Genomic DNA, 26,632 nt, shown 5'->3' with positions numbered 1-26,632 from the left:
ACTGACCCTAAATAAGCATGCAGTAATGATCTGCATAGCCTTGTAACGAGACTACAAGAACACCCCTTTCAAAACTTTTACAATCATCCAAACAGTGAGATGAATTAGGATCTAAAGCTCACCATGCCAAACCAACTCAGTGCAATTGAAAAGAAATGCAAAAACTTTATGGCCAACAAGGACATCATTAATGAGAATGGGCAATGACAAGCAAAAAAAAATACTCATACATGTAATTTGGAGTCCGTTATCTCCGATTCAAATATTCTTGAACAGCCCAGTTGGTTGCAGAAAAAAGGTTTATGATTTGTCTCTTGATGGAAATATACAACTGCTTCAGTAATACAGACAGGTACTGTAATGCCTACATTACATGCACTTCAACTGGTAGGGCTGAAGCACATGTAATGCAATGATCTTGGATGTTGCTCAGAGCTGGTTTATGCCAGCTGTGAGCACATCCAAGATCACTGCCCCCAAGATATTCATTTCTTTGGTTACCAAAAGTTTTCTGCCATGGGTGGCAATGGTTAGCCCAAAGCCACCTAAGTGATATGCCCCAAATTATAAATGATTTTCCACAATCAGCTGGTTTATGCCAACTCTGAGCACATCCAAGATCACCTTCCACAATCACCTCTCCCAACTCCGTTTTTGTTTATGAAACTGAAATGACATCACTTCCGTCGCAAAATCATGACAAATTGATTTTACTACCTTCCAAAAGTTAGTAGGTGCTGCCAAATATGTTTACACACACAAAAAAATATATGTTTCACCTATTCGTTCAGTCCCAAAGTTTGTCCAGTTCAACCTCGAGTCTAAGCTATTAGCTTCCACAAAGACAGATGGAAGTTTGTTTCAGCAATCAACCACTCACTGGCTAAAGGCAAATTTCCACACATCTATTCTGTAACTATCTTTCCTCAATTAGAATTTATATCCCTTCAAGTAAGCAATCGGAGCAAGAGGAAGAATGCCATCAGCACTGAGCTTGCTCAAACCATTCAGAGCCTTATACACCTTAATAAAATCACCTCACAGGTGCTTAGTCTCCAGATGCTGCAATTTACAGAACTTAAGCCTTTCTTGGTAAGAGCACCCCTTTGTTCCCCTCACCAAACATGCTGTTCTCTGTACTCATTCCAGCAAGCTCTACATCCTTCCTAAAATGAGGCCTCCAGTCCAGAATGTAGTAATCAAGGTGTGGCCTGGCCACTGTCTGTTATTATCCCTGGTCAACATAGGGATAATAACCTCATTATCCTGCTAGCAGAGTGCCAGCCCATCTGCACTGCTCTGAAAACTTCACATGTGACTGCACAATTACCTCCAAATCTTTTTCATTCTCCACACTACCCTGACTGTAGTAGTGCTCAGTTGGCATGTTACTCTGGAGTTACTGCTACCAATATGCAGTACTTTGCATTTGTCAATGTCAAACTTCAGTTGCCACCTCTCAGCCCATCTGCTCAACTTTCCTAGATCCTGTTACAGCAGCATACCATCGTTACTGTTATTAACCTAGCATTTTGTATCTTGCAAACTTGGACATTAAGCCTAATATACCTCCATCAATATCATTGATAAATATAGACAACAGTCCCAAAACTGACTGGGACCACACAGTCACCTTTACAAAAGTAAAAACCCTTCCCTTTACCCAAAATGGTAGTTACATCTTTCAGTAAATCCCACATCAGTACACAATGATCACTGTCACCTAGTGGTTCCTTTATCTGCAGATTCTTAATTAAAATTATTATTATCTGCATAAATAAAAATTAAAATTATCTGCATAAATAATCACTGCTGATCAAGAGTATTGCTCCTACTGATTGCCTATCAAACATGCTGCTGTAGAAAACAGTCATCCAAGAAGTCCACAAAAGTCTTTGCTATTATGAAAGTGCCCAACCCACAAATTCCAGTAAATTTCTGGAAAGTTAAAATCCCCTACTGTACCTCCCTATCTTGTCTGTCCTTTCTGTACACTTCCGGGTTTTCAAATAATTCCTGAAAGCTCCAATTAGAGTCTGGTGTACAGTCCCTGGTGAACCTCCGTGTGGCTAAGAATGGGGGGGGGGGTCAGGTTGTCTGCAAATTTGCCAGGTGCCAGCACTTAACATTCGACAGAGCCACACAATGCCGGATTTTGCACATGCCTTACAGACAAAACTGTGGTGTATAGGAGAATCCTGGAGACAGCATGAAAAACAAAAATACTTGGAATACTTTATCCTTTCTCTATACATTGTACTCCCCAAATTCTGCATTCGATATACAAAGTACAGTATCTGTGTGACATCAAGTCCCTGATATCCCAACAATGTCTGCATCTGATGTCTTGACCAGCACTTCAAATTCATCAAATTTATTTATTATGCTCCTATTGGTGTAGATGCAAGTATATGCACCTCTTAGTTACCCAAACAGAGCCCATGTATTTACTTGTTCCATGTGATGACTTCTAGCAGTTCTTGAAATTCCTGGAACCTTGCTTTCCAGGCTGTTGATCATTCCAATGTAAGTGCAAGAATCACTTTCACCACTGCCTGTGCATATTGTTAATCTATTATTCTGTATATCCCCCAAGCTAGCAGTTTTCCGACCCTCCTAACACTGCCTCGATAGCATCGGCAGATATTCTTGCACCCTTTATATTTAAGGGTATCCCACCCCTGTAGAACTTTAATGTAGTGCTGCTACCCAAAAGTATGTGAATGCTCACATGACAGTACCACCAATAATAGCACGAATTTTTCCAGCTAAGCAGTGACAGGCTTACTTCCTGAGTTTTCCATGTTGTATACAATTCTATATTGCATTAGTCGTGTATATGAACCTCTTTAGCAAAACAGTATAATATGCTAAAAACATTTTTTTTTTTTTGAATGAACAATTCAAAAGTACAGCTCAAACCAAGTTCTGCTGGCAAAACAGTTCCAAAAATACCTCGTCATAAACAACCATTGGAAATGATGCTTCATAAAAGCATCAATGTTCATGAGATACTTTTAAAACAGTGCCCTACCTGTCAGTATAAAAGTTTACAGCCAACATTTCCCAAAACCAGTGTCCAAAGGTTTCCTGTTCAGAATCAGTGGAGATACTTGGAGTGAGAATGTTCACATAGAAATGGCAACCGTCATGTCTGACTGTATCATGTTTCTCTCTATAGAACTGAAGGGTGTAAACCCTTCAGTTCTATCCACCACCAGTATAAATTATTCTTCCAACATTAAGTAAACCTAAATTTCCTGTGGTCCAATCTATCAGCCTCATTTCAATGTCAAAATTGTACTGTTGTTCATTTTGCAGCTTCCCCACAAGGTGCATAAGTTCCCAATCTATATAATTTACATCTCTGTAGTCACTCTCATGGAGACGTCCCTTTTGCTATTCATACAAATCTTTTAAACCCTTTCAAGAAGCTTAACTTCTTTCTAAAATTGTATATTTTTCTCTCTAGATGCAAACGTCAAGTAAATCTCCAATCAGACACCTTATTTACACTACACTTCAGCTTTATCCTCTCCCAAATCGTATTCCTCTGGATATTATATGGGAAGAATCATACATTTTTCAGCATTAAAACAAAACTGCAATCTCTCCAACCATCTACAATGCCTTTCCAAATCATGCTGAAGGATGCCAAGTCTGACTTGCAATATTACTCTTCCCAACTTTCAACAATGTATCCCAATTTCAATACCATACCCTTTACTGCTGCATGTATATCATTCAAGAAATTCAGAAAAAAAAAAAGTGGCCATATAGGAAGCCTTTGGGAGCTGTAGTTGAAAGCCCCCTAGTGATTTTGCCCATAATCCCAAAATGCTCCTGCTGATACAGCAACCTTGGCTCAACGTATCAAATCCTACAGAGAGAACTTTGATAGAGACATGATTTAAAATTGGCAAATTAAACTGTTGTTCACTTTAAATACATTTTCATAAGTTTTGAGTTGCATTTCACATTAACATTAACTAATGAAAGTGCTTTTATACTATGCTACCCAATGAGGTAACATTTGTGTGATTAAAAAAAAAAAAAAACCTTAACAGCCATAAATTTAATTACTAAAAGTGATTGAGAAATTCTGTGCAGAAAACTTTGCTGATCTTAAACATAAAATACAGTTTATCTTTCAATTATCTCTCTAAAATCTCAAATAAAATTAAAGCAACAAAATATAAATAAAGTAATTTTCTGAAGTGTTTTATATACTTTATTACAGAATCTAGTGTGGGTGAGGTGCAGAGTAAGCTTCTAATTGCATGAATGCTGAAAAGTAATACTATTGAATATTTTGCCTAATCTCTATCAGAAATTTTGGTCTAATGAGAGCCTAAAAAATAAACAATTACAGAACCATACATTTGATGGAATTAAAACTCAACTATTTCTCTGACAATCCAATTAAAAGTGACTTTTTAAATAGAAAGTATAAATATGCATTACAAGTAACAATTAAAAGAAAATCCTCAAAACCAACTTCAGTAGTATCTTTAATCTCGGTTGTAACAAATCCTGAAACTCTATCTTCACTCAGAACTTCACCAGAAAGTGCTTCAGGAGAAATTTTCACAACTGCACTAGCTATAGGTTTTCCTGTCCTCCGATCATAGGTCATTTCAAATTCCACTGGATCTGAAACAACAAGAAAATTATAGCAAGACTATGCACACAAATTGACTAAGCAAAATGTCAAATTGATTATATCAGTTTCACTTACATTTACAATTAACATAAAGATAAACAAAATACCAATGTATTCCAGAAGAAATGAATATAACTCTTGACTGATTTTATTATTAAAATAGTCAACAAAAGAATCACACATTTAATATTAAAAACTGCATTAAAATTTATTATAAGATGCCAGCAACAAACTTAATTACTACATTTCCAATTAAAAAATGATCCAGCAACTCTTTTACTCTGCTAGGAAAGAGCTGCATCTTCCTGAATAGTAAAATCACAGAATGTAAAAGGAGTGAAGGTGCCATTGGAAGATTCTGCACCAAAGCAAGGAATATCAACCATATCCAAGTGCACAAGAGGGTAAACTCAATCATAATTAAGTCCATATTTTAAACACCATATTGTTAATGTAAATAAAACCACAAATTTTCTTTTCTTTATACACAAGTTGTGTGTGAAAGACAAGAAACCAATTCATATCACTAAATGAATAAACATACTAGCTCACATTATTTTTGGGTAATTAATTTTTAACCTGTGGTGGTAGCAATGCACCTGACAGGTGTCTCTCCAAAATAATGTTCTCTTTTTAATGTTCTCTGGTTAAACAATGATTAAAAATTTGAAATTTTTTCTATCTTCCTAATTTTGTCAAACTTTTACTGCAATAGTCTAATTTTTTTATGGTTATTGCAGATTAAAATTAAGCAAGAACCAGTCAGGTGCTCTGCCACACACTTTGTAACTCTTAAGTGAAAAGTCTAAAGGTAGCAAGGCATCTCACACTTATCAGTACTACAAAGTTTTAAATTACACAAAGAATCATATTCAAAGCATTATTTACATATCAAATTACTTTGCTTTTCCTTCCCATTAGTTACATAAACATCTAGTCTCACAAAATTGTTTTGGAAGATTTGCTGTTTTGCATAAATAAAGCATGGAAAACAACATTCACTAAAGATGTCTACTAATCTGATGGAAGCAAGACAGATTTTAAATTTAGCATGCTTCAACAGTGCACAATTTGAAATAAATTTCGAAAAAAAAAAAAAAAATTACAAATGAAAGTGAATAATGGTATCTAATATACATGTTATTTATGAGATTTTTCTGTATATATAGTTGGTTTCTGTTATTGGGTTATCTACTGGCTTATCTCGCACCTTGCTGTAAAGAAAGAGCTAGATAGTATTTCCTGCCCTCGTATAAACTAACAACCCAGAGTGTGGAAAGAAATTAGTTGAAGGAAAATGAACAGTATATGAATGAAGAATATAAAGTTAGTGCACTGGTTATCTGGGAGGATTGCAATTTCCTGTCAGTCCTAATAATGGCCCTGGACATAAATGATTTAATACACACAAACACACATATTTTTATTTTTTAAAAGTATTATGTATACCAATAAGCACATGCAAGTTTAAAGTTTTGTGAACTTATTGCACTTTTAACCTGGAAAAGGGAAGAGACCAGGATTTGTTTATATTTTATGGAACTGAAAGCTGCATACAAAATAATGGGATTGATCAAAAAATTTGAATCTACAGAAATGAATGGAACTAACAAAAAAAAAAAAAAAAAAAAATTAAGTAACAAATATCCAATCAAATGTAAGTGAAGGTAGTATATGTGTATGTAGAAAACATGATAGGAGGAGGGAGATTATCTAAACAGAAATATGAAGCAGAAATGAATGGTAATAGGCTAAGAGGCAGACCAACAGCAAAGGTGAACTGATGATGTTACACACAGGAATGAAAGAACGGTGCAGGAAGAGGAAATAAGAATCTTATTTCCTCTTGCTTTCATTCTTCGTACTATTTTTTCAGAGTTATATCGTGAAGTGTTTTGGTTCATGCTTTGGAATGCATGAATAAATTTATATGCAACACTAAGAGAGATGAAGGCTTCAGAGTAACTATATCCTCCTGAACACTTTCACACATGAAATCTTTGAGTGCACATGAGCATAGCAGTCACTTTTCTAAATGTGTGGACTATAGGTAGTGAGTTTGATGGTGGCAAGCTTTGTGCTACATGGTATCAAGCTTTACACACACACACACACACACACACACACACACACACACACACACACACACACACACCCACCCAACCCACATCATTTATCCAGTACTTATAATAATCTGTCCAATTCTTCCTTAAATTTATTCAAACTACCCACTTCCACAACCAGGTGGAAGTCTGTTCTGATAATTACTCTCCAGCTGCAAGAAAATTCACACATCTGCAACCATTCTTTTTCAATTTATGTCCCTTATATGCATTGTTTTCTTAATGTCCAGGCACCAACAAGTTACAGAACAGAACTTAACAAGTTACAGAAAAGAGTACTCTTTTTGCATCCACGACTAACCTCAATGCATTCCCTGTACCCATTACAACAGATCCACAGCCTTCTTAAAATGACAATTCTAGACCTGTTGCACTCAAAACCTAACCACTGCCACAACAGGATAATCACCTTGTCCCTTCTGGAAAAATTCCTGTTTATCATTGACAGACTCCTGTGGTTTGCATTATTCAGTGAACTTGATGTCAGCCTGTACATTTACCTATAGGTCTCTTTTATTCTCCACCACCTTGCAGAATAACATACCAATTGGTACATTATTTTGGGATTACTGCTACCCAAGGGTAGCAGTATTAACTTGCATTTATAACAGTACAAACTCAATTGTTACTTTTCTCATCTGTTCAATTTCTCTGGGTCTTGTCAGTAACCTCTTCCAACCTTTATATTTCTAGCAAACTTTGCCATCCAACTTGTTATGCCATTATCACCATCATTAATAAATACTGGAAATGGTAAGGAGTCCAGTACTGAACCCTGAACAACTCCACTAATAACATTAGTCCATGAAGATTGTTCTTGGTTACTAATAAACACTGACTCCTGACACTCAGCTCCCATTATCCATTAAAGTAACATGTCCCTAGTGCCACGCCACCATGATCCAATTTGTATATCGGTCTTGCAGGTGGGCCAGTATCAGAAGCTTTATCGAACTTTGAATATGTGATATCAAAAATTAATTTTTTGCATCCAGTTCCTAGCAGCTGATCTAAACAGGAAGCCTGAAGTGGTGGAACCCATGTTTAGTCTCTAGAGCTAAGTTCCTGTCAACCCTTCCCCTTCTCTTCCATCATGCAGTATGATTGATGACTTTTGAGGTTATGATGAACATCGTTGCGAGATCCAATATTCCTTACATTTCGAGGGTACAGCTCTAAAACAGTGTTCACAGGCCGGCCACTAGTTAGTACACCACACCAAACCTATTGGTAACTCTCTAGGAGGCTTCCATATCAGCTAGTACATAATCTTGCTACCTCTATTCTGCCAGATAGTGACTGGAAGGAGTCCAAGTAGTGTGTATGAGGGGAGCATTGTCGAGTCCACGTTATGTCAAGGATCTGGGTATATTCTTACCATACCCCATATACAAAAATTTCATTACTTCATACAGCATGTCCCACACACCTTTTCTTACTATTGAATACACAATGAATTGCCAAACTAATACAGCAAGCTTATCTATGAAAAGATCTAAACCTCCCAAGCACTTCCTAATTCATTTCACAAATATACGTGGTCCCAATTCTAATCTCAACAATGTCCATTTCCACTTGCGGTCTGCCAAACCCCATGTACTTTTTCTGACAGAATCTTAGTTATTGGTTGATTCAACTACTGCACATCTCAGATGCCCCAATTATTCCCTGTATGATTCCTTTCGCCTCAAAGGTGGTACTTGTGCATATGTCCGTTCTGATATTCCTTGTCAGAGACTTGGCAATTTGGAATCTCATCTCTTTGATCTTCTCTTGCTTAAAATCTCCACCTCATTGTGTCAAAGTCATCTGTTGTCTCTACCGTTCTCCCAACACCACTAATCACTTGGAGCTCTTTGACCTCCGCTCTTTGCAACTTGACTTTCTCCAGTCCAACTTTCCTAACAGTGAGGTAATTTTAGTGTTCAAAACTCCAGCTGGCTTCTGTTTTCTAGTCACACCGACCCAGCTGGTCGAGATGCTGAGGCTTTTGCAACTACTAATGACTTTGCACAGATTGTTCATTTACCTACAAGAATACTGGACAATCCTAATCATACAGCCAACAACACTTGATCTTTTTCTCACAAACAACCCTTCTAAGTACACAGTCGAAGTGAGAGGTCCTTTAGTCACTTCAGATCACGTGGTAATTGTCTCTTCTCCAATGGAGCCTTTATCTCATGGTTATTCCCAACCTTGTGTTGTTTGGCATTACAAGAATGCAAAATGGAATGACCTGCGAGACTTCTTTTCTTCTTTTCCTTGGTCGGATTACTGTTTCAAAACTTCTGATGTCAACGATTGCTCAGATCGTGTCAGTGAAATTATTCTTGCAGGAATGGACTCCTTTATCCCACACTCCAATTTAAAATCTCGTCCTTTATCTAAACCTTGGTTTTCCAATAAATGTGCTAAGACTGTTCAAGAGAAGAATGTTGCATATTGTAAATGGCTTGTTTCTAATTCTTCAGTTTCATTTTCTGCCTACACCAAAGCTTGCAACAATTGTAAAGCAGTTATTAATCAGTCCAAACTAGAGTTTGAACAGGCTAAGGTTAGAAAACTTGCTTCTTGCCCTAATGGCAGCTGAGCATTCTGGTCTCTTGCCAAAGCTATTGGCCACAACTTTTGCCCATCTCTGCTCCCACCTCTGTCCAAACCAGCTGGTTCTGTTGTCACTTCAGCCAAGGATAAAGCTGACCTGCTAGCATTACATTTTTCTTCCAACTCATGTATTAATGACCTTGGTAAAACACATCCCAATATTCGAACACGCTCCATTCAATTTCTCCTGTGGTCTTCCGTCAAAAGGATTTTGACGTATCTATATGCTACGAAAGCTCCAGGTCCCGATGGCATTTCTCCACTTGTTCTCAAAACCTGTGCTCCTGAACTTACTCCTATTCTTTGCAGCCTTTTTTCGCTTTCTTATTCCAAAGGTGTTTTTCCTTCTGCTTGGAAATTTGCTCATATCCAGCCAGTTCCTAAAAAGAGTGACAAATCCCTCCAATTTTTTTTTTTTTTTTTTATGAGAACCCCAAACACGAGAGATATTAGAACCTATAGTACTTAGTACCATGCTTGGGTTGGAGGTTGAGAAGACGAAAGAAGATATTTGTTGATATTGGACTTGAACTTCTGTAGATTGTAATTTTCAGGAAATACGTATGAAGGAAGGTTGTTCCAGAAAACGGCAGTTGAATGAATAAATGAGGAAGATGAAAAGTTGGTTCTGTGGGTTTGAAGTTGGACAGTAAATGGATGTTGGCGGCACGTGTTCGGACTGTTTTGAAAGAGAGAGTGGGAATTATAGAAGCCAATTCAGAAGAACAGTGCCCATGGAAGTATCTGTAGAAGAGGCATGCAGCAGAAACAGTGTGTCTATGAGAAAGCGAGTGGAGAGACTCTGTTAGAGATGAATCATTAATTAACCTAACTGCCCTCTTCTGAATGGAATCAAGAAGCCTGAGAGAGGTTTTGGGGGCACCACCCCAGATGTGGCAACAATATTCCATGGCAGGGCAGATTTGCGATTTATACAGAGTGAGCAGCTGTTTTGGAGAAAAGTAACGCCGAGAGCGAAAGAGAAAACCAAGTTTTTTAGATGCAGACGAAGCAATATTTGTAATGTGCTTGTGCCAAGAGAGATTAGAAGTCAGGGTAATCCCCAAAAGAGATATATCATTTTGCCTAGAAATCGGAGTGTCACTAAAGATAAGCATAGGAGCAGAAGAATCCTTTTTGCGAGATATAAGACAAGATTGAGTTTTAGAAGGGTTGAAATCAACTAAGTTGTTTTTGCCCCACTGGAGAATTACCTGAAGATCAGCATTTAAGGAATTGGTAACAGATTTTCGAGAAGTTGAAGCTGATTGAGCAGGACAAGGTTTCTCAAAATGGAAAGTGGAATGCAATGTGCTATCATCGGCAAAACTATGGATAGGATTTCCAGTTAATGGAAGGTCATTAATATACAAGAGGAAAAGAGTGGGGGAAAGAACTGAACCTTGGGGGACACCGGCATTAGTGGAGAAGTTAGAAGACAGAGAGCCATCTACCATCACCCTCAGTGAGCGATCAGAGAGAAAACTGGATAACCAATTACTAAAAACAGTTGGCAAACCATAAGATGGAAGCTTGTTTAGAAGACCTTTATGCCAAACACGATCAAAAGCCTTTGAGATGTCAAGAGCAACTACTTGTGTTTCACCGAACCTTTCCATTGAATTAGTCCATAAATGGGTAACATAAGACAGAATATCACCAGTGGATCGACACTGACGGAATCCATACTGGTGATCGTTGATCAGACGGAAGGTTTCTAGGTAGTTTAAGAGTTGGCGGTTAATTGATTTCTCCATTACTTTAGAAAGAGTAGAAGTAATTGCAATGGGACGATAATTGGATGGGAGGGATTTGTCACCCTTTTTAGGAACTGGCTGGATATGAGCAAATTTGCAAGCAGAAGGAAAAACACCTTTGGAATAAGAAAGTGAAAAAAGGCGGCAAAGAATAGGAGTAAGTTCAGGAGCACAGGTTTTGAGAACAAGTGGAGAAATACCATCAGGACCTGGAGCTTTCTTAGCATCAAGATTCATCAAAATCCTTCTGATATCCTTTTAACGGAAGACCACAGGAGGCATTGTATGGAGCGTGTTAGGAATGGTGGGAGGTGTTTTACCAAGATCATTAATACATGAGCTCGAAGAAAAATGGGATGCTAGCAGGTCAGCATTATCCTTGGCTGAAGTGACAACAGAACCATCTGGTTTGGACAGAGGTGGGAGAAGAGATGGGCAAAAGTTGCGGCCGATAGCTTTGGCAAGAGACCAGAATGCTCGGCTACCATTAGGGCAAGAAACAAGTTTTCTACTCTTAGCCTGTTCAAACTCTAGTTTGGACTGATTAATAACTGCTTTACAATTGTTGCGAGCTTTGGTGTAGGCAGAAAATGAAACTGAAGAATTAGAAACAAGCTATTGGAAAACCAAGGTTTAGATAAAGGACGAGATTTTAAAATGGAGTGTGGGATAAAGGATTCCATTCCTGCAAGAATAATTTCACTGACACGATCTGAGCAAACGTTGACATCAGAAGTTTTGAAACAGTAATCCGACCAAGGAAAAGAAGAAAAGAAGTCTCGAAGGTCATCCCATTTTGCATTCTTGTAATGCCAAACAACACGAGGTTGGGAATAGCCATGAGATAAAGGTTCCATTGGAGAAGAGACAATCACCAAGTTGTGATCTGAATTGCCTAAAGGACCTCTCACTTCGCCCGTGTACATAGAAGGGTTGTTTGTGAGAAAAAGATCAAGCGTATTGGCTGTATGATTAGGATTGTCCAGTATTCTTGTAGGTAAATGAACAATCTGTGCTAGGTCATTAGTAATTGCAAAAGCCTCAGCATCTCGACCTGCTGGGTCGGTGTGACTAGAAAACGGAAGCCAGCTGGAGTTGTGAACGTTAAAATCACCAAGGAAAATTACCTCACTGTTAGGAAAGTTGGACTGGAGAAAGTCAAGTTGCAAAGAGAGGAAGTCAAAGAGCTCCAAGTGATTAGTGAAGTTGGGAGAACGGTAGAGACAACAGATGAATTTTACACAATGAGGTAGAGAGATTTTAAGCCAGAGAAGATCAAAGAGAGACGATTCCAAATTTCCAAGTCTCTGACAGGGAATATCAGAACGGACATATGCACAAGTACCACCTTTGAGGCGAAAGGAATCGAACAGCAAATAATTTGGACATCTGAGATGAGCAGTAGTTGAATCAACTGATAACTGAGATTCAGTCAGAAAAAGTACATGGGGTTTGGAAGACTGCAAGTGGAAATGGACATCGTTGAGATTAGAATTGAGACCACGTATATCTGTGAAATGAATTAGGAAGTCCTTGGGAGGTTCAGATCCTTTCGCAGATAAGCTTGCTCTATTATTTTGACAATTCATGGTGTATTCAATAGTAAGAAAAAGTGGGTGGGACATGCTGTATGAAGTAATGAAATTTTTTGGATATGGCGTACATGTGGTAAGAATATACCCAGATCCTTGACATAACGTGGCCTCGACAATGCTCCCCGCATACACACTACTCGGACTCCCTCCAGTCACTATCTGGCAGAGTAGAGGTAGCAAGATTATACACTAGCTGATCTGGAAGCTTCCTAGAGAGTTACCAATAGGTTCAGTTCGGCGTACTAACTAGCGGCCGGCCTGCGAACACCGTTTTAGAGCTGTACCCTCGAAATGTAAGGAATATTGGATCTCGCCACGACATTCATCATAACCTCAAAAATCATCAATCATACTGCATGATGGAAGAGACAGGGAAGGGTTGGCCGGAACTTAGCTCTAGAGACTAAACATGGGTTCCACCACTTCAAGCCTCCAATAAGCAAAGTGGTGGTATTTCACCGGTTGATGAGAGTCATCTACCACCTAGTACTGCCTGGTAACATAGAGGGGCGGCGTTCCTCCATGTGGTGTGGGCGCCACACCTCGACCCCTGCTTACGTTGGTTCACACCTGGGTAGTGTGAACCAACTTGTGTATGAAGGTTATACCCAGGATTACTAACAGTCCCACCATCATGAAGGTGCAAGCAGAGGATTTGGCTGTCATAGACCGTCCGGACTTCGCCGAAATTGGGTCCGCTTTGACTTGAGTGTCACCCGAATATCAGTTCCATCAGCGTTTTAGGCTCCCAGGTAGCAAGAACAGCTTGTTTGGCATATCTCAAGGATCAAATTAACGCAATTAAAAGAATCTAATGAAAATATTCAAAACGATTTTCCTTCCTGAAGCGGACAACGCTTTTCGACCATATGTCGTGATCACAGGAATGAAAATTACCGAATCGGGTTAAACCTGAAACTTAAATAGTGATTATTTGTCTTCGCGCATGCAGGTCCACGCATTGGAGATCAAATATGGCCGCCGAACATTAACAGAATTCTAGTGTAATTTAATTTCAACGGTTTCTACAAATAAGTCGCGTATAATTACATTGAACATTAAGTATTTTGGCCTCGTTAAATAAAAAAAGTATGTTTTTTGTTAATGGCATGAAAGGCTAATTCTGACGTTACTGAACAAGAAGCACGAACTGAGGCTTCATGTTGATTTACACGAATATTAAGAGAAAATCGCGTCGAACCTTGGTAAGATGAGTTGCAATCACCGCAAGAAATGTATACCAGATCCTTAATTTGTGCTGCGAACGCGGAAAGAACCGAGCGATTGTTCAGTGTAGTGTGTAGCTTCTGTATTGGCCTAGCCATAATTTTAAATTCGGTATCTTTAAAGAATCTGTTAAGCTGTTTGTGCCACTATTCAACATATGGGACAGGAAAAGTATTTTTTGATATTACTATTGTTGATTGGTGTAGTATTTTGTATCCTATCCTTAGCTTGTATCCTATCCTGTACCCTAATTTGGTTAATTGTGGTAATGGAATAACCCCTGTTTAAGAATCTGCTAGTTAATATTTGTATTTCTGAGTCCAAAGCAGATTCTGTCGTTGAATATTTATAGGCATTTAGAAATTGATTAAAGATAATCGATCTTTTGTTGGTGAACGGGTGATAGCTATTATAATGTAGAAGCATACCGGTGTTTGTAGGTTTTTGATAGATGCTAAATTGTATTTTGTTCTAGTCCCAGGTAAGCGTGAAATTTAGAAAGTTTAATGACTTTGTATCCGTATCCTCCCTTTACAATGTAAATTTGAGTCTAGAATGAATTAAACATTTTACATTCGTTCATTTTATTAAACGAATGTAAAATGTCTTGGATAGTACTGCTATCGGTAATAACTAGAACATCGTCTAAATATTTCCCATAGTATGTGATATGGGGTCGAAAAGGTGTCAAACGTATCTGCTCAATCGTTGAGAGATTGATCTCTGACATTAAGCCACTCAGGCTCAAACCCATTGGTAATCCAAAAATTTGTTTGTACACCTTGTCTCGAAAGGTGATGTAGTTAGCCTCAACTAACAGTTTAATTAAGTGAAAAATTTCCTTAATAAATTAATCGGTGTAGAGTTTTTATTTAACATATCCCAAATAATATCTAATGTGTATTCAACATTTACATTAGTATATAATGAGGTAACATCTAGTGAGAATAAATTGTCATTGTCGCCGAGTCTACAGTCTTTAAGATTATTAAATAATGTATCGTTTTTTTTTTTTTTTTTTTTATGAGAACCCCAAACACGAAAGGTATCAAAACCTATAGTACTTAGTACCGTGCATGGGTTGAAGGAGAAGTATGGGGAGAGGGATGCCGGAAACTTTGCTCTAGAGACTAAACATGGGTTTCACCACTTCAAGCCTCCAAATAAGCAAAGTGGTGGTATTTCACCGGTTGATGAAAGTCATCTACCACCTATCGTAGTTCTTAATCCCAAATTGTATTACCTGTCTAAAGGGTTTTATAATGTTATATACATGTGTGGCTAAGGATGAAAATGCTGACTTCCTGTAGGAAACAATAGGTCGAATAGGAAATTCCAGTCTTGTGTAATTTTACCTGACCGAAAAGTGCAGGAATATTGTATGTTCTGGACTTCAATTCCTTTAACTGAACCATAGTAATGTAGTCGTTTTTTCGATACGTGGTTAATGTTTTATTGTATTGATTGACCAAATTGGTAAACAGTGCCGGGTCTACTTCACGCTAAGTGGAGGTATGTGACACAACTGAATCTAACTTATTAATATAATCATGTTTATCTAGTATTACCACTGCATCTCCTTTATCTGCCCTCTGTATAATAATTTACGAATTATTATATGAATTACGAATTTATGAAGTTCTCGTAAAGCCGAACTGTCGTGTGTATTCAATTTAGGAAGTTGCGTTTCTTTTATGTTATTCACTACTTCGTTAACTTGTTGAATAAATACATCTTTTTGTGGAACATTACGAAGTTCAAATTCAATATCAATTACGCATTGTTTTTTCAGGCAATTTACGAGGTGGTAAATTATAATTTAGTCCTTTGGATAAAAGTGAAATCTGGTCGTGCGAAAGTTTACACGAGGAAAGATTTGTAACCTGTTGATATGTCGGTTCGTTGGATACTGGGTGAGGGGGGTGTTCGTGAACTAGCTGACATATTCTGTGGTAGTACGTTGTGTGTCTGTGGGGAGGATGTCACCCAACTCGTAGGAACTTGGTTGCAAGCCCGCGACAATGTGTTAGAATTCGCATGAACGTGTCTTGACCTATCCGATAATGTTTGCAACTTATTAACGTGTCTGTTTTTTTTTTTTTTTTTTTTTTTATTTCTGAGGCCTGTGCTTCACATCACAAATCTATGGAGGTCTTCAATACAGACCAATCGTTCGGATGTAGATAATTTTTTAATTTATCGCGAAGCTTCCTAACCTGGGAAAGGTATTTTTGTTTATTAGAATATCGAGACTTTAAGGCAAGCTTAACAATATTACGCAATGTCGCCAGTGTTAGTTGTTTTAGGTCTGAAATTTTATGATTTAAATTCACCCTGGCAAACTTCGTAACGATGTTGTTTTGAAGGCAATATTTTAGAAAAGAAATATGGTAACTTTGGGCCGAGTACCTTAGTGTAGATTTAATGCAATTTTGCACCAAGCCATTCAAAAAATCTCCCATAATTGTGTGTATCGATTGTTTACTACTGGAGAGACAGGAAGTGAATGAAATAGTCAAGAGTTTAAAAATTAATTAGATAGTATGAATCAGAGCTGTAATACTCAATATGTTCTACGTCAATCGTCATTTTACTAATATTATTATCAACCAATATTATTTACCAATATTATTATTAACATACAACATTGAGTATTACAGCTCTGATTCATACTATCTAACAAATATGAAAAGAAAATTTAGGAACTTCAGTAGTACTTACCTGCTGGAAACAATATTTAATATTATTAGTAACAACTTTTCTTTTAACAGTCATTTTCATCATCAGTGGAACTACTGATACCTGTTTCTTCTGAATTACATTTTCTGAATGTTAATTACCGTTGATCTATGTTTCATACATAGAAACAATAGGTATCTTCATTTTCTGTGAATATTTTGTTCTCTTCAGAATGGTGCCATTTCTTTTCCATTAAAACTTTTATTGTTTTGAGATTTTTTCCAACAAATCTCATCTCATGAAGAATTTTAGTTTTTGTCAATTAATATTTATTTTGCTTTAACACCAGAATTAATTTAGACAGAGGTGGTACTTTTATTTTTATTCAGAAATACAAAAGCACTGGGTTATACACATTATGACATCTTGATAAAATTGGTCCAAAGAATAACTCAAGTTATTCTACTGTTTCTTGTGCAATAAGAAACTTGAGTTATATTAACTCTTTGCCCAACATTAATCCTTTTTTATGACTTATTCTGAAAATCCTGTTGCTACACTAGATGCTTTGTTGCCTGCTTGACTAGTATGCTCAGTTTATCATTTAAATGTTTCTTTATCAAAATGTTCAATAGCATTAAATAAGGGTAATTTTCTTACCTTGGCTATATACAGATTTTCCTCTTTCTCCTCGACATAGATGTCGCTACATCCATTTGTAGCGACATCTATGTCGAGATTTTCTCTTTTTACATGATCCATTTATTTATTTGCTTTAATATTCCCTTTTAAATTGGATCCAAAACTGTCATGAAAAGAAGTCAAGACATCAAATATGAATAAAACTTGGAGATAACCATAGAATGGTCATAAAGAAATTACTTTGAATTAGGAGACAGAATATGATAAAGAAACAGTGGTGACTACAAAACAGTCAGGCTTGCACGCCACTGAGGAGACTGATGCAGTTGATTTGCTCTAATTCACTGAAAAACTCCATGAACTTGAAAACCTAAGACACTGTTAGATAAATGCTAATGGTACAGCTACAAAAAATTAATATCAACCATGGATGGATATGCAAGAAGCTTTTACCAATTAGAAACCACACTGCATCTTTTTGAAGAAAGACAAAGATAGTCAAAGCAACAGGAATTAACATATGATAACATTCTATACAAAGCATAGAATGTTATCATTCACTGTACAGAGAGAAGAGTAAGTAATTTTTCAACAGATCCATATTTTAAATGACTTCAACCACCTACAACAAAAGATCCTTCATTGTCTATGCCCAACTAAGATTTAAAAAAAAAAAAAAAAAAAAGGAATTCTACATTAAATAAAATCAGCAATGAACAAAGTTTTAATATTCATTTTTATTATTACAGTGTTATATACAAAGGGTACTAGGAAAGTTTTGTAATACAGCTTTGTTTATTTAATTTTTTCAAAGTAATTTCCTCTACATTCAATACACCTCTCTATCCTCCGAAACCAATCTTTAAACCAGTTCTGCCAAGTTTCACTAGGGAGTAAAGCACACTCGTTGTCCCAAGCCCGTAGAAGGTCCTCATCACTGGAAAACCGCCTCCCTTTTAGCTTCATTTTCACATGCGGGAACAGTGCAAAGTCGCAGGGAGCAAGGTCCGGACTGTAGGGAGGGTACTCGAGAAGTTTCAGTCCTGTCGTGGTCAAATATTCGGTGCAGGCTTTGGCGCGGTGAGCTGCAGCATTATCGTGATGGAGGTACCAGGTGTCCATTCTTGACTTTGGCCGCAGGTTCTTCATAGATCCAATGACTTAGGCAGGCATTGTTCAGTATACCACTTAGCTGTGACTGTCTTCTGCGTGTCCAAAACGACACGTTCCACAATTCCACTCAATTTGAAAAATACAGCTATCATTTTCTTCTTTACAGATCGGGATTTTCTGACAATTACGGGTGTGTCATCATCATCATCAAAGACCCAAACTTTGTTTTGAGCCTTGGTCGGCAGATCGTAATAGTACAGCCAAGTCTCGTCACCTGTCACGATGTTGTTCACATACCGAGATTGTCCCTTATCAAACTTTTTTTAACATCTCCCGGCACCAAGTCACACGTCGTGTCATCTGCTCTTCAGTCAGTTGATGCGGCACCCAGAGAGAACAAAGTTTCTTCACATGCAAATGATCTTGCAGAATTGAACGAATTGCTGGTGCATTTAGGCCTAAAGTATCCTCTATCTGTTGGTAGGTCACTCGCCTGTTTTCATCAAGCATTTTCCTCACAGCAGTAACGTTTCCTCCGTAACTGACGTTCGTGGCCTTCCCGGCCTCTCTGAATCCTCCAGAGTGAAATTTCCACTTTGGAATTCTCTATACCACCTGAATATCGTTGTACGATGTGGACAATCATCATCTAGTGCAAGAGTCATTTCTTCTAAGCACTGGTCTATGGTTAAACCATGCACGAAATTATACTGCAAAACTGTCCTTATCTCATTTCGTGACCACGATGCCATCGCAAGCACTTTACACTCTCACTACTAATGAATAACTGAGCCCAGAGACTTGGCGCGGCGGCTACTATGCACGTATAAACATGTCTCAACATGCAGCAACAAGCAGCTTCCTGTGATTCATTGTTGCGTCATATTGCAAAACTTTCCTAGTACCCTTTGTAGCTAGCCTGCTGCTCTTATTTCATTTATTAAAAATTTTAAATTTACATTTAAATTTTTTTTCAAAGAAAAACATCCATATAACATGTTATTAACTTATTTTCTAAGGACTTAACAGTGTCATTAAATGATCTATACCTGTTATGTCAGACATGTTCTATAGGCTCACCTCTTTGATCTGTAACTAAGTAAAAGAGGAACATTGCTCACACTTGCCTACAAGACTACAGAGACAACTGAAACATGGTGAATGTTATTCCATAAAGACTAAACAAAGCCTTTAAAATACTCCCATAGCCAAAAACTGGCAGGAGTCAAGTGAAGTGTATTAAATGTAGAGGCCTAGCATTGATGAAATTCTTACTAGTTATTCTATCGGGTGCAAACATTTAGTGCAAGTAGCATAGAAACTAGTCAAACAACACATAGCAGCTTTACATCATGTATGAAGATTGTTTAGAAGGCAGTAGCACTCTTGTAAATTTGGCACAATCCTCTTCTAACAAGGTTTTATAATATTGTCCTCTAAAGATGTGGTTTCCATCAAAAGAAGTCTTAAAAAAATGGATAAATGAAGTGGTAAAACTGCACTGAATCACACAATCACCTTTGGAAAATGGAAAGGGCTTCCTGAAACTCATGTGGATGATTTGAGAACCAATACAACAACCATATGACAATAAGTGTTTGCGGTCTCCTTTAATGAAAAATGTGTTTCAGTTAATCACCAACCAAGATGATTCTATTTCCATTTTATCTAGCAACCACTGGGCATAAACAAGGAGACTCTTGTTGAGTACTCCAATGAATGAAGGGTTCAAGAAGCCACACACATGATATGAAATGCTGTGATTGCAGTAGTAGTTTATTCATCAACAGATTCAGCTATTGATGTGCCAATTTTTGGTAAACTCTAAGACAACTAGTTCACTCTCTATTGCAGAGATTTCCTGTTTTTTCAAATTTCAGAATCTAATCAAATCGGCTTTTGTCATGAACTTGGAAGTAAGTAACTTGGTGTTTTAAGGATAGTTCCAGATAGCTGATGTTTTTGGCAAATATACAAATGCTTCTCATTTTGGCAAGAAAAAAAAAATAAGTACTTTGCCCTCAACACAAACCACGGCAAATCTTATCATCCAAATGTCACTTGTTGATAGTAGATAATTTTGTATGTAGAGAAAATGGACATCAAAGGTGAAAAGATTGTTTCGAAACACTTATGATTGTGAGCTGTGTTTAGGACTTAAAAAAAAAAAAAAAGGATGTGGCAGGTAGTAGTAAAAGTAGAAATAGGCAAATGCTTCTAAAAAGATGGAAAATAAAAAAGAAACATTCAGGATTTATCAGTACAATCAACTGTTATAATGAAAATTTAACGAATACAGTTCTTCCATAACTCCTTTACAAATTCCTACTCCTATTTGCATCAGATGATTATTCAGTTATGTAATAAAAATAATGCTATATTGAAGCACACAATGTTCCATGTTAAAGATTTATTCACTTCCCCACAAGGGACATCAAGAAGAATAAGCTAGTCAGCTGCTCCAAGTCCATATATCATGTAGGGACACCAGATCTGAAGTTGAAATCTACACCATATCTGGTGCAGCTGTTTACCCTGGGGACATTTGTCCCTCAATACTCCTAGACATATCCCCTACCTGCAGGAGCAATCAGAACCAGCATGGACCCCTGCTTTCAATTCCTCTATATCTCCATTCAGATCTGTTCCTTCCTATGTGATATCCAAGCCCACCAAAAAAGATTTTAAGCAGCAATATTTAAAAAGAAAGTAATTCATTCACTTTGATTTTTTAAAAATGGCATACAAGTACAGTCGGCAAACACCAGTGGCTTAAAAGGAGGATATCAGAAGGGAAAAAAAATGGAAGATAAAGGACAGGATTATGAAATGAACATCAAAATAAAAATAAGTTAAAATTTCCCTTCATAACATTTACTATACTAAATATTTACGAAGACTTAATCAAATTCATTAATTCATACTTTTGATGGTTTCAATCACATGAAAAGCTAAAATGTTCTTTCGCCTGGTTTCTTTCCCCACTCTTCAATTTTTAAGTTTTGTGAGGTTAGGCTTAACCTCACAAAAACAATTCTTAAGTTCTATAAACTTGAGCCTAAGACAAGATATGAATATGGTAGCCCTTACACACATTTAATACATTATATAGTGACAGCTGCATCTCCTATATCAGCTGACCTGTCTGTGATATAAAAAAAAAAAAATGCCACTTTTGTAGATGAAGGAAGTAGTCCTCTATGTATTTCACTGTTAATGCACAGCTCAAAATCAAATCTATTTCTAAATGACAAGTAATGCTCACAAAAACATTTCCCAAGTTTTTATTCTGTCCCTCAGAGAAACAATAAGGTTTTGTTTCTCATATATAACATACTGTCAGAAAATTTGTTTCTGATTCAATTAATGCATTTATGTTATCAGGTATAAACATTTAAAGCAAAGGGATAAATGTTAGATTACAATAAAAAAATAAATTTCTATTATAATAAATATGAAATATAAATGGGAAATCATTCATATCCATTTTTTCATGCTTTGTGTCACATTCACTAAGTATGAATTTTGCATGGCTGAAATACAAAAAACAATTACAATACTTTTTTTTCATGTGCCCATCTTTTATTGTCATTTTTATTATGACCAGGCCTTCTTTGCATATTACCACCTACATATCACTTGCAAACTGATACCTTCTAAATTCACTAGGGGGGAAAAAAAATCCAAACAGATCATCATAGATTCTAGCTGATATCACATATAGCATACAACTCATTCAACTACATCAAGCCGCCCCACCTCCCATTGCTTTTATAGAATTGTAAAATATGACTATCTATGGCTTTTTTGCTCCCTCCAGTTTGAACAATTTTACTGTCACAATGCACACAACCTGTCAGAAAAATGGTCTGGCTTTTTTTTTCTGGTAACACAGGATACTTTTGTGACATCTTCCTGGAATGCAAATGCACTGAGGTTAACTGATTTACTGTTTGTAGCCAGAAATGCTACCAGAATTTCTCTTCATTCTCTTCTTATTCTGTAAGAAGAGTTATTATAGAATAGCTGCGAGTTGATTAGCTGACACAAGTGCTCGATGAAACAACTTTCATGGCTGTATTTTGCAGTTCTAGCTAAGTTATCAGCAAATAACTGATCAGTTATTCACTAAAGAAGTGTCACCCTTTTTGGCACGAGCTACACAAGTAATATCCCAAATACACCTTTCTTGCACATGTGTATTTAATGAGCAGCATATATAATGTGCAGCACAGCACTTGTTTTAACGTATGTCTTTTATACATCATGCTGCATAACAATTATGGTGGCAAAAATGAAACTCTGTTATGCACGAAATTGAAAAAGACTGCCCATACATACCTTGTTTTGAATTCCTTATGGAAGAATAGGAAAATTTTTTTTAGTCCTCCAATGTGAAAGTATTTTTTCTTTGAAGAATTGTCATTCTTTCATATTGTATCATTAGCAATCGAAGTGTACTTTGGTTTCAGTAGAGTGAGGATGAATTGTATTGCATGTACATTTGTAGCCTGAGAGGTATGCAAATTTCCATGATTCTGCATGCAATTCAGCAGAAATTGAGTAGAAATACAAAATTTAAAGTGACATACTTTGTAATGATAGTATATACACTTGGTCGTCAACTTACGACCTATGCGACTTACGACCGGCCACACTTACGACCACAAAAAAAAAAAATAATAATAATAAATAAATTGATTAATAATAAATCAGGAAATCACTACCCGTGACACCCACAACCCAGGTGAGGAGGCACATCGATGACGGGAGGCCTGAAGACAGCACCAGGCACATACACCCAGTCGCTTTCAAGTATCTGTTGCATGTGGTGTATTAATTAAAATTCTACTGAAATACGCATAAAATGTTTAGTAAAAGGAAAATGACTTCATCTACATATACGCCAGCTAAAAAGTCAAGGAAAACTATTGATTTAGAGTGTAAAATGAAAATTATCCAGCAGTATGAAGGCGGAAAGAAAGTGAATACGATAGCATGTGACTTGAAGTTATCACATTCCATGGTATTGACGATACTTAAGGACAAAGAAAGAATTCGGGAAGCTGTGAAAGGTTCTGCACTTATTAAGTCTAAAATTTTAACCAAACAACGACAGGAACCCATCCGTGAAATGGAGAAATTGTTGTTTATGTGGATGGAAGATTTAATACGAAAAAATACATCCATGAGCCTTCACACAGTGCAAGCAAAGGCTAGAAGTTTGTTTCAGTTTAAAATCATGCACCGGAGACGATTACACAGAAGATTTTCAGGCTAGTACTGGGTGGTTTAAGCATTTTTAAAAAAAGATTTTCTTTGCATAATGTCTCTAAAAATAAACATCTCCTACCTCAACCCAAGAACATGGCCCTGACGATGCACAACCCAGCACAAGCAAAGATTGAAAATTGATTTTGTAAATTTCATTTGTATTAATTTTAGATTGTATTTTTGTGTTTACAGTACATTATGTACAATATAATTATAGATCGTAGTTTTGTTTTTTTATAAACAGTATGAATAATAAACCAATTAAAATGTAGAGAACATTTGAATTTAACCTCATAGAGAGAGAGAGAGAGAGAGAGAGCCTAGGCGTAAAAACGAAGGTATATTCAGTATCGCTAAGTAAAAGATAAAAACATTACTGTATTTAAAATGAAAAATAAAAGATTATAAAAATAAATCATAAAGATGATAAAAAGATTAGAAAGGTTAAAAAATACTGTTAATAAATATATGGCCGACATACGACCTGTCAGTCAGAACGGAAGTCGGTCGTAAGTCGACGACCAACTGTACTGTACATACTAATAGTACAGCAACAAAATTTTGTGATAACAATGTTTGACTATAAATGATTTTGGCAATCTTTTTTTAAATTAAACAAGCTGTTCACAAGTAGCAAGACTCAATTTAGACATCAAATTTCATTATACGTATTTCAAATTACAGCTCATCCTGTCACAACAGGTGACATATGTTCAAAAATTAAATAAAAAAAATAATACAAAACATACATACATATTACACTAAGACTGGTAAATAACATTAAAACTCAGAGGTTATTAAATAAAAATTTATTGAAATAAAGCACATCAGCAATATTGTATCATTTTAAATGGCTAATTTTTCTATGAAAGGAAATGGAGAATTCCCCCCCCCCATTCCAAATTAAATCTGTAATGACTTGTCAAATTATCGTTGGAAACCATTTTTGCCAAAATTTTAAAACTTATTTTTATATATTAAATATTTAATATATTTTATATAAATTAAATAATAAATATTTAAAAAGAAAGCATTAAATATTTCAATATTTAATGCTTTCTGGTTTTTCGATGGAAACAACAGAAAACAATATCTTCTTTGGCACTCACTGTTTATAGTAAGAATACACACACACGAACTGTATAAAAGTTTTTGTACACAAAATATATAATATCAAAATATGCAATATGAACTCACGGCAACCACACAACTGAAATAACACTATTGAGAAAGAGTGTAACATGGCAGTGTGTGGGTTCCATATTTTGATTTGCTATATATATATATTTGTATGTGTAATGGCAAACAAGGTGTCAAAAATAAATATGCACATAACTTGAAATGCAGGTTACAAGATGGTGCATTGTAGCAGAATAATGCTGCACACATACTAAAATGCATATAAGATCCTAACACTGTTAGTTGCGGGAGCAGTAGCGATTTCAAAATACACCACAATACAAAAAATCTAATATTGAATTAATATTAGATTTTTTGTTCATTAGACTTTGTTCATAAAAGCGTCATGCATGTAAAGTATATACTTTACATGCATGACGCTTTTATGAACAAAGTCAAACTTGCCATTATAGCTATATACAGAATGATTCATTTGCATTACTTGAACAGTTTCTGGTTTTTCGATGGAAACAACAACAAAAAAAATTATATATATATATATACACCTTCTCTTTGGCACTCGCTGTTTATATTAAGGATAGTAAGAATATGCACACGCACTACTTGAATAACAGTTCAAGTAATGCCAATTCGATAACTTTGAAGCATTGCAGCCCTAAACTTATACTTTAAAATTGTTTAAATGATCTACACCCTTTAGCATCTCTCATACTGCAGAAACTTAGCACAACTGAGTTATTTCCAACTAGTTACTTACTGATGGCACTCAGTGAGAATAAATAATAGTACATTTCACTTAGTTGGGAAGTGCTATTTATTAGAATATCAATAGTGGGTAAATTTGCTGTCATTTGCTTTGCAACATGAATTGTTTTTTTTTTTTTTTTGGTAGTTATTGGCGCATTGGCTTCTGTGGCCATAGTGCACCTCCCAAGATTTTTTTTTGTAGTACTTTGATCCAAGCCCAAGGCGGGATTCGAACCTGCGACCTTTGGGTTGCCAGGCAGGCACTTTACCCACCCGGCTAACATGAAATTGTACGGCACTTATGTGCAAACTGATTTCATTGTAGCTATGTAAAGAATGATGCATTTGCACTACTGGTATGATAATTATATACCTCCATAACTTGAATCATAACTCTAAACTTATACGAACCTATATCCCTCTATACATTAAAGTTTTCCTCCTAGTGATATTTATTCGAGCCAATGAGAGAAGAGGGCAAGGCAATTACATCACTACAAATGCAATTAATTATTGACAACTGCCTCCATAACATTCACCAACCTCGTGCACATGATTCACTGTCTAACATTTGATGCTCCATTGTAACGTTTTTTTTGTATATTAATGAATATTGTATACAGGTAACCCTTGTATAACATGGTAATTTGGTTCCTACAAAATATCGTGCAATGCAAAACCATGTTATACGGGACTAAGAAACAGTACAAAGGGGGGGTGGTATGTTCCAAAAGCTAACAAACAAAGCCTTTTTTTATAACTATGGGAAACTTAATTTTTATTAGTAGTAATAACTTAATATTTTAACTTTATTTTTATAACAGTAGTAACTTAAATAGTAATAACTGAACAAACATCTTACGTTACAAACTGTGATACTTATGTGAGCTAACATACATTCATTTAATTTTCTTCCTCTTCATCTATGTTAAGCACAATCTCTTCTGCAGCATCTAGATTTCATGTACCTTCTGCTCTCTTTAAGTCACGAACTGCACTCTTCAAAGTCTATTTTTTATGGTCTCAAACAAGTTCAATAGCACAGAACCTAACCCAGGAAAATAC

At 36.3% G+C, this 26,632-nt stretch overlaps 1 protein-coding gene across 3 annotated transcripts in view; it reads right to left on the bottom strand.

Moving 5' to 3' along the window:
- The window catches only part of Unr (cold shock domain-containing Unr), a 344,942-nt gene that overhangs the window by 222,812 nt on the left and 95,498 nt on the right, over positions 1 to 26,632 (bottom strand). For all 3 annotated transcript variants that reach the window (XM_090387109.1, XM_090387110.1, XM_090387111.1), the window contains one exon: positions 4,499 to 4,653. In XM_090387109.1, the coding sequence (XP_090243235.1) occupies positions 4,499 to 4,653 (155 nt within the window). The remainder of the gene's footprint in view (positions 1 to 4,498; positions 4,654 to 26,632) is intronic.

The sequence above is a fragment of the Mastigoproctus giganteus genome, chromosome 13 (genome assembly GCF_048544385.1).
Source record: "Mastigoproctus giganteus isolate SK-2022 chromosome 13, ASM4854438v1, whole genome shotgun sequence".
In the NCBI taxonomy this organism is placed as follows: domain Eukaryota; kingdom Metazoa; phylum Arthropoda; class Arachnida; order Uropygi; family Thelyphonidae; genus Mastigoproctus; species Mastigoproctus giganteus.
This window is presented reverse-complemented; position numbering and strand designations above follow the sequence as displayed.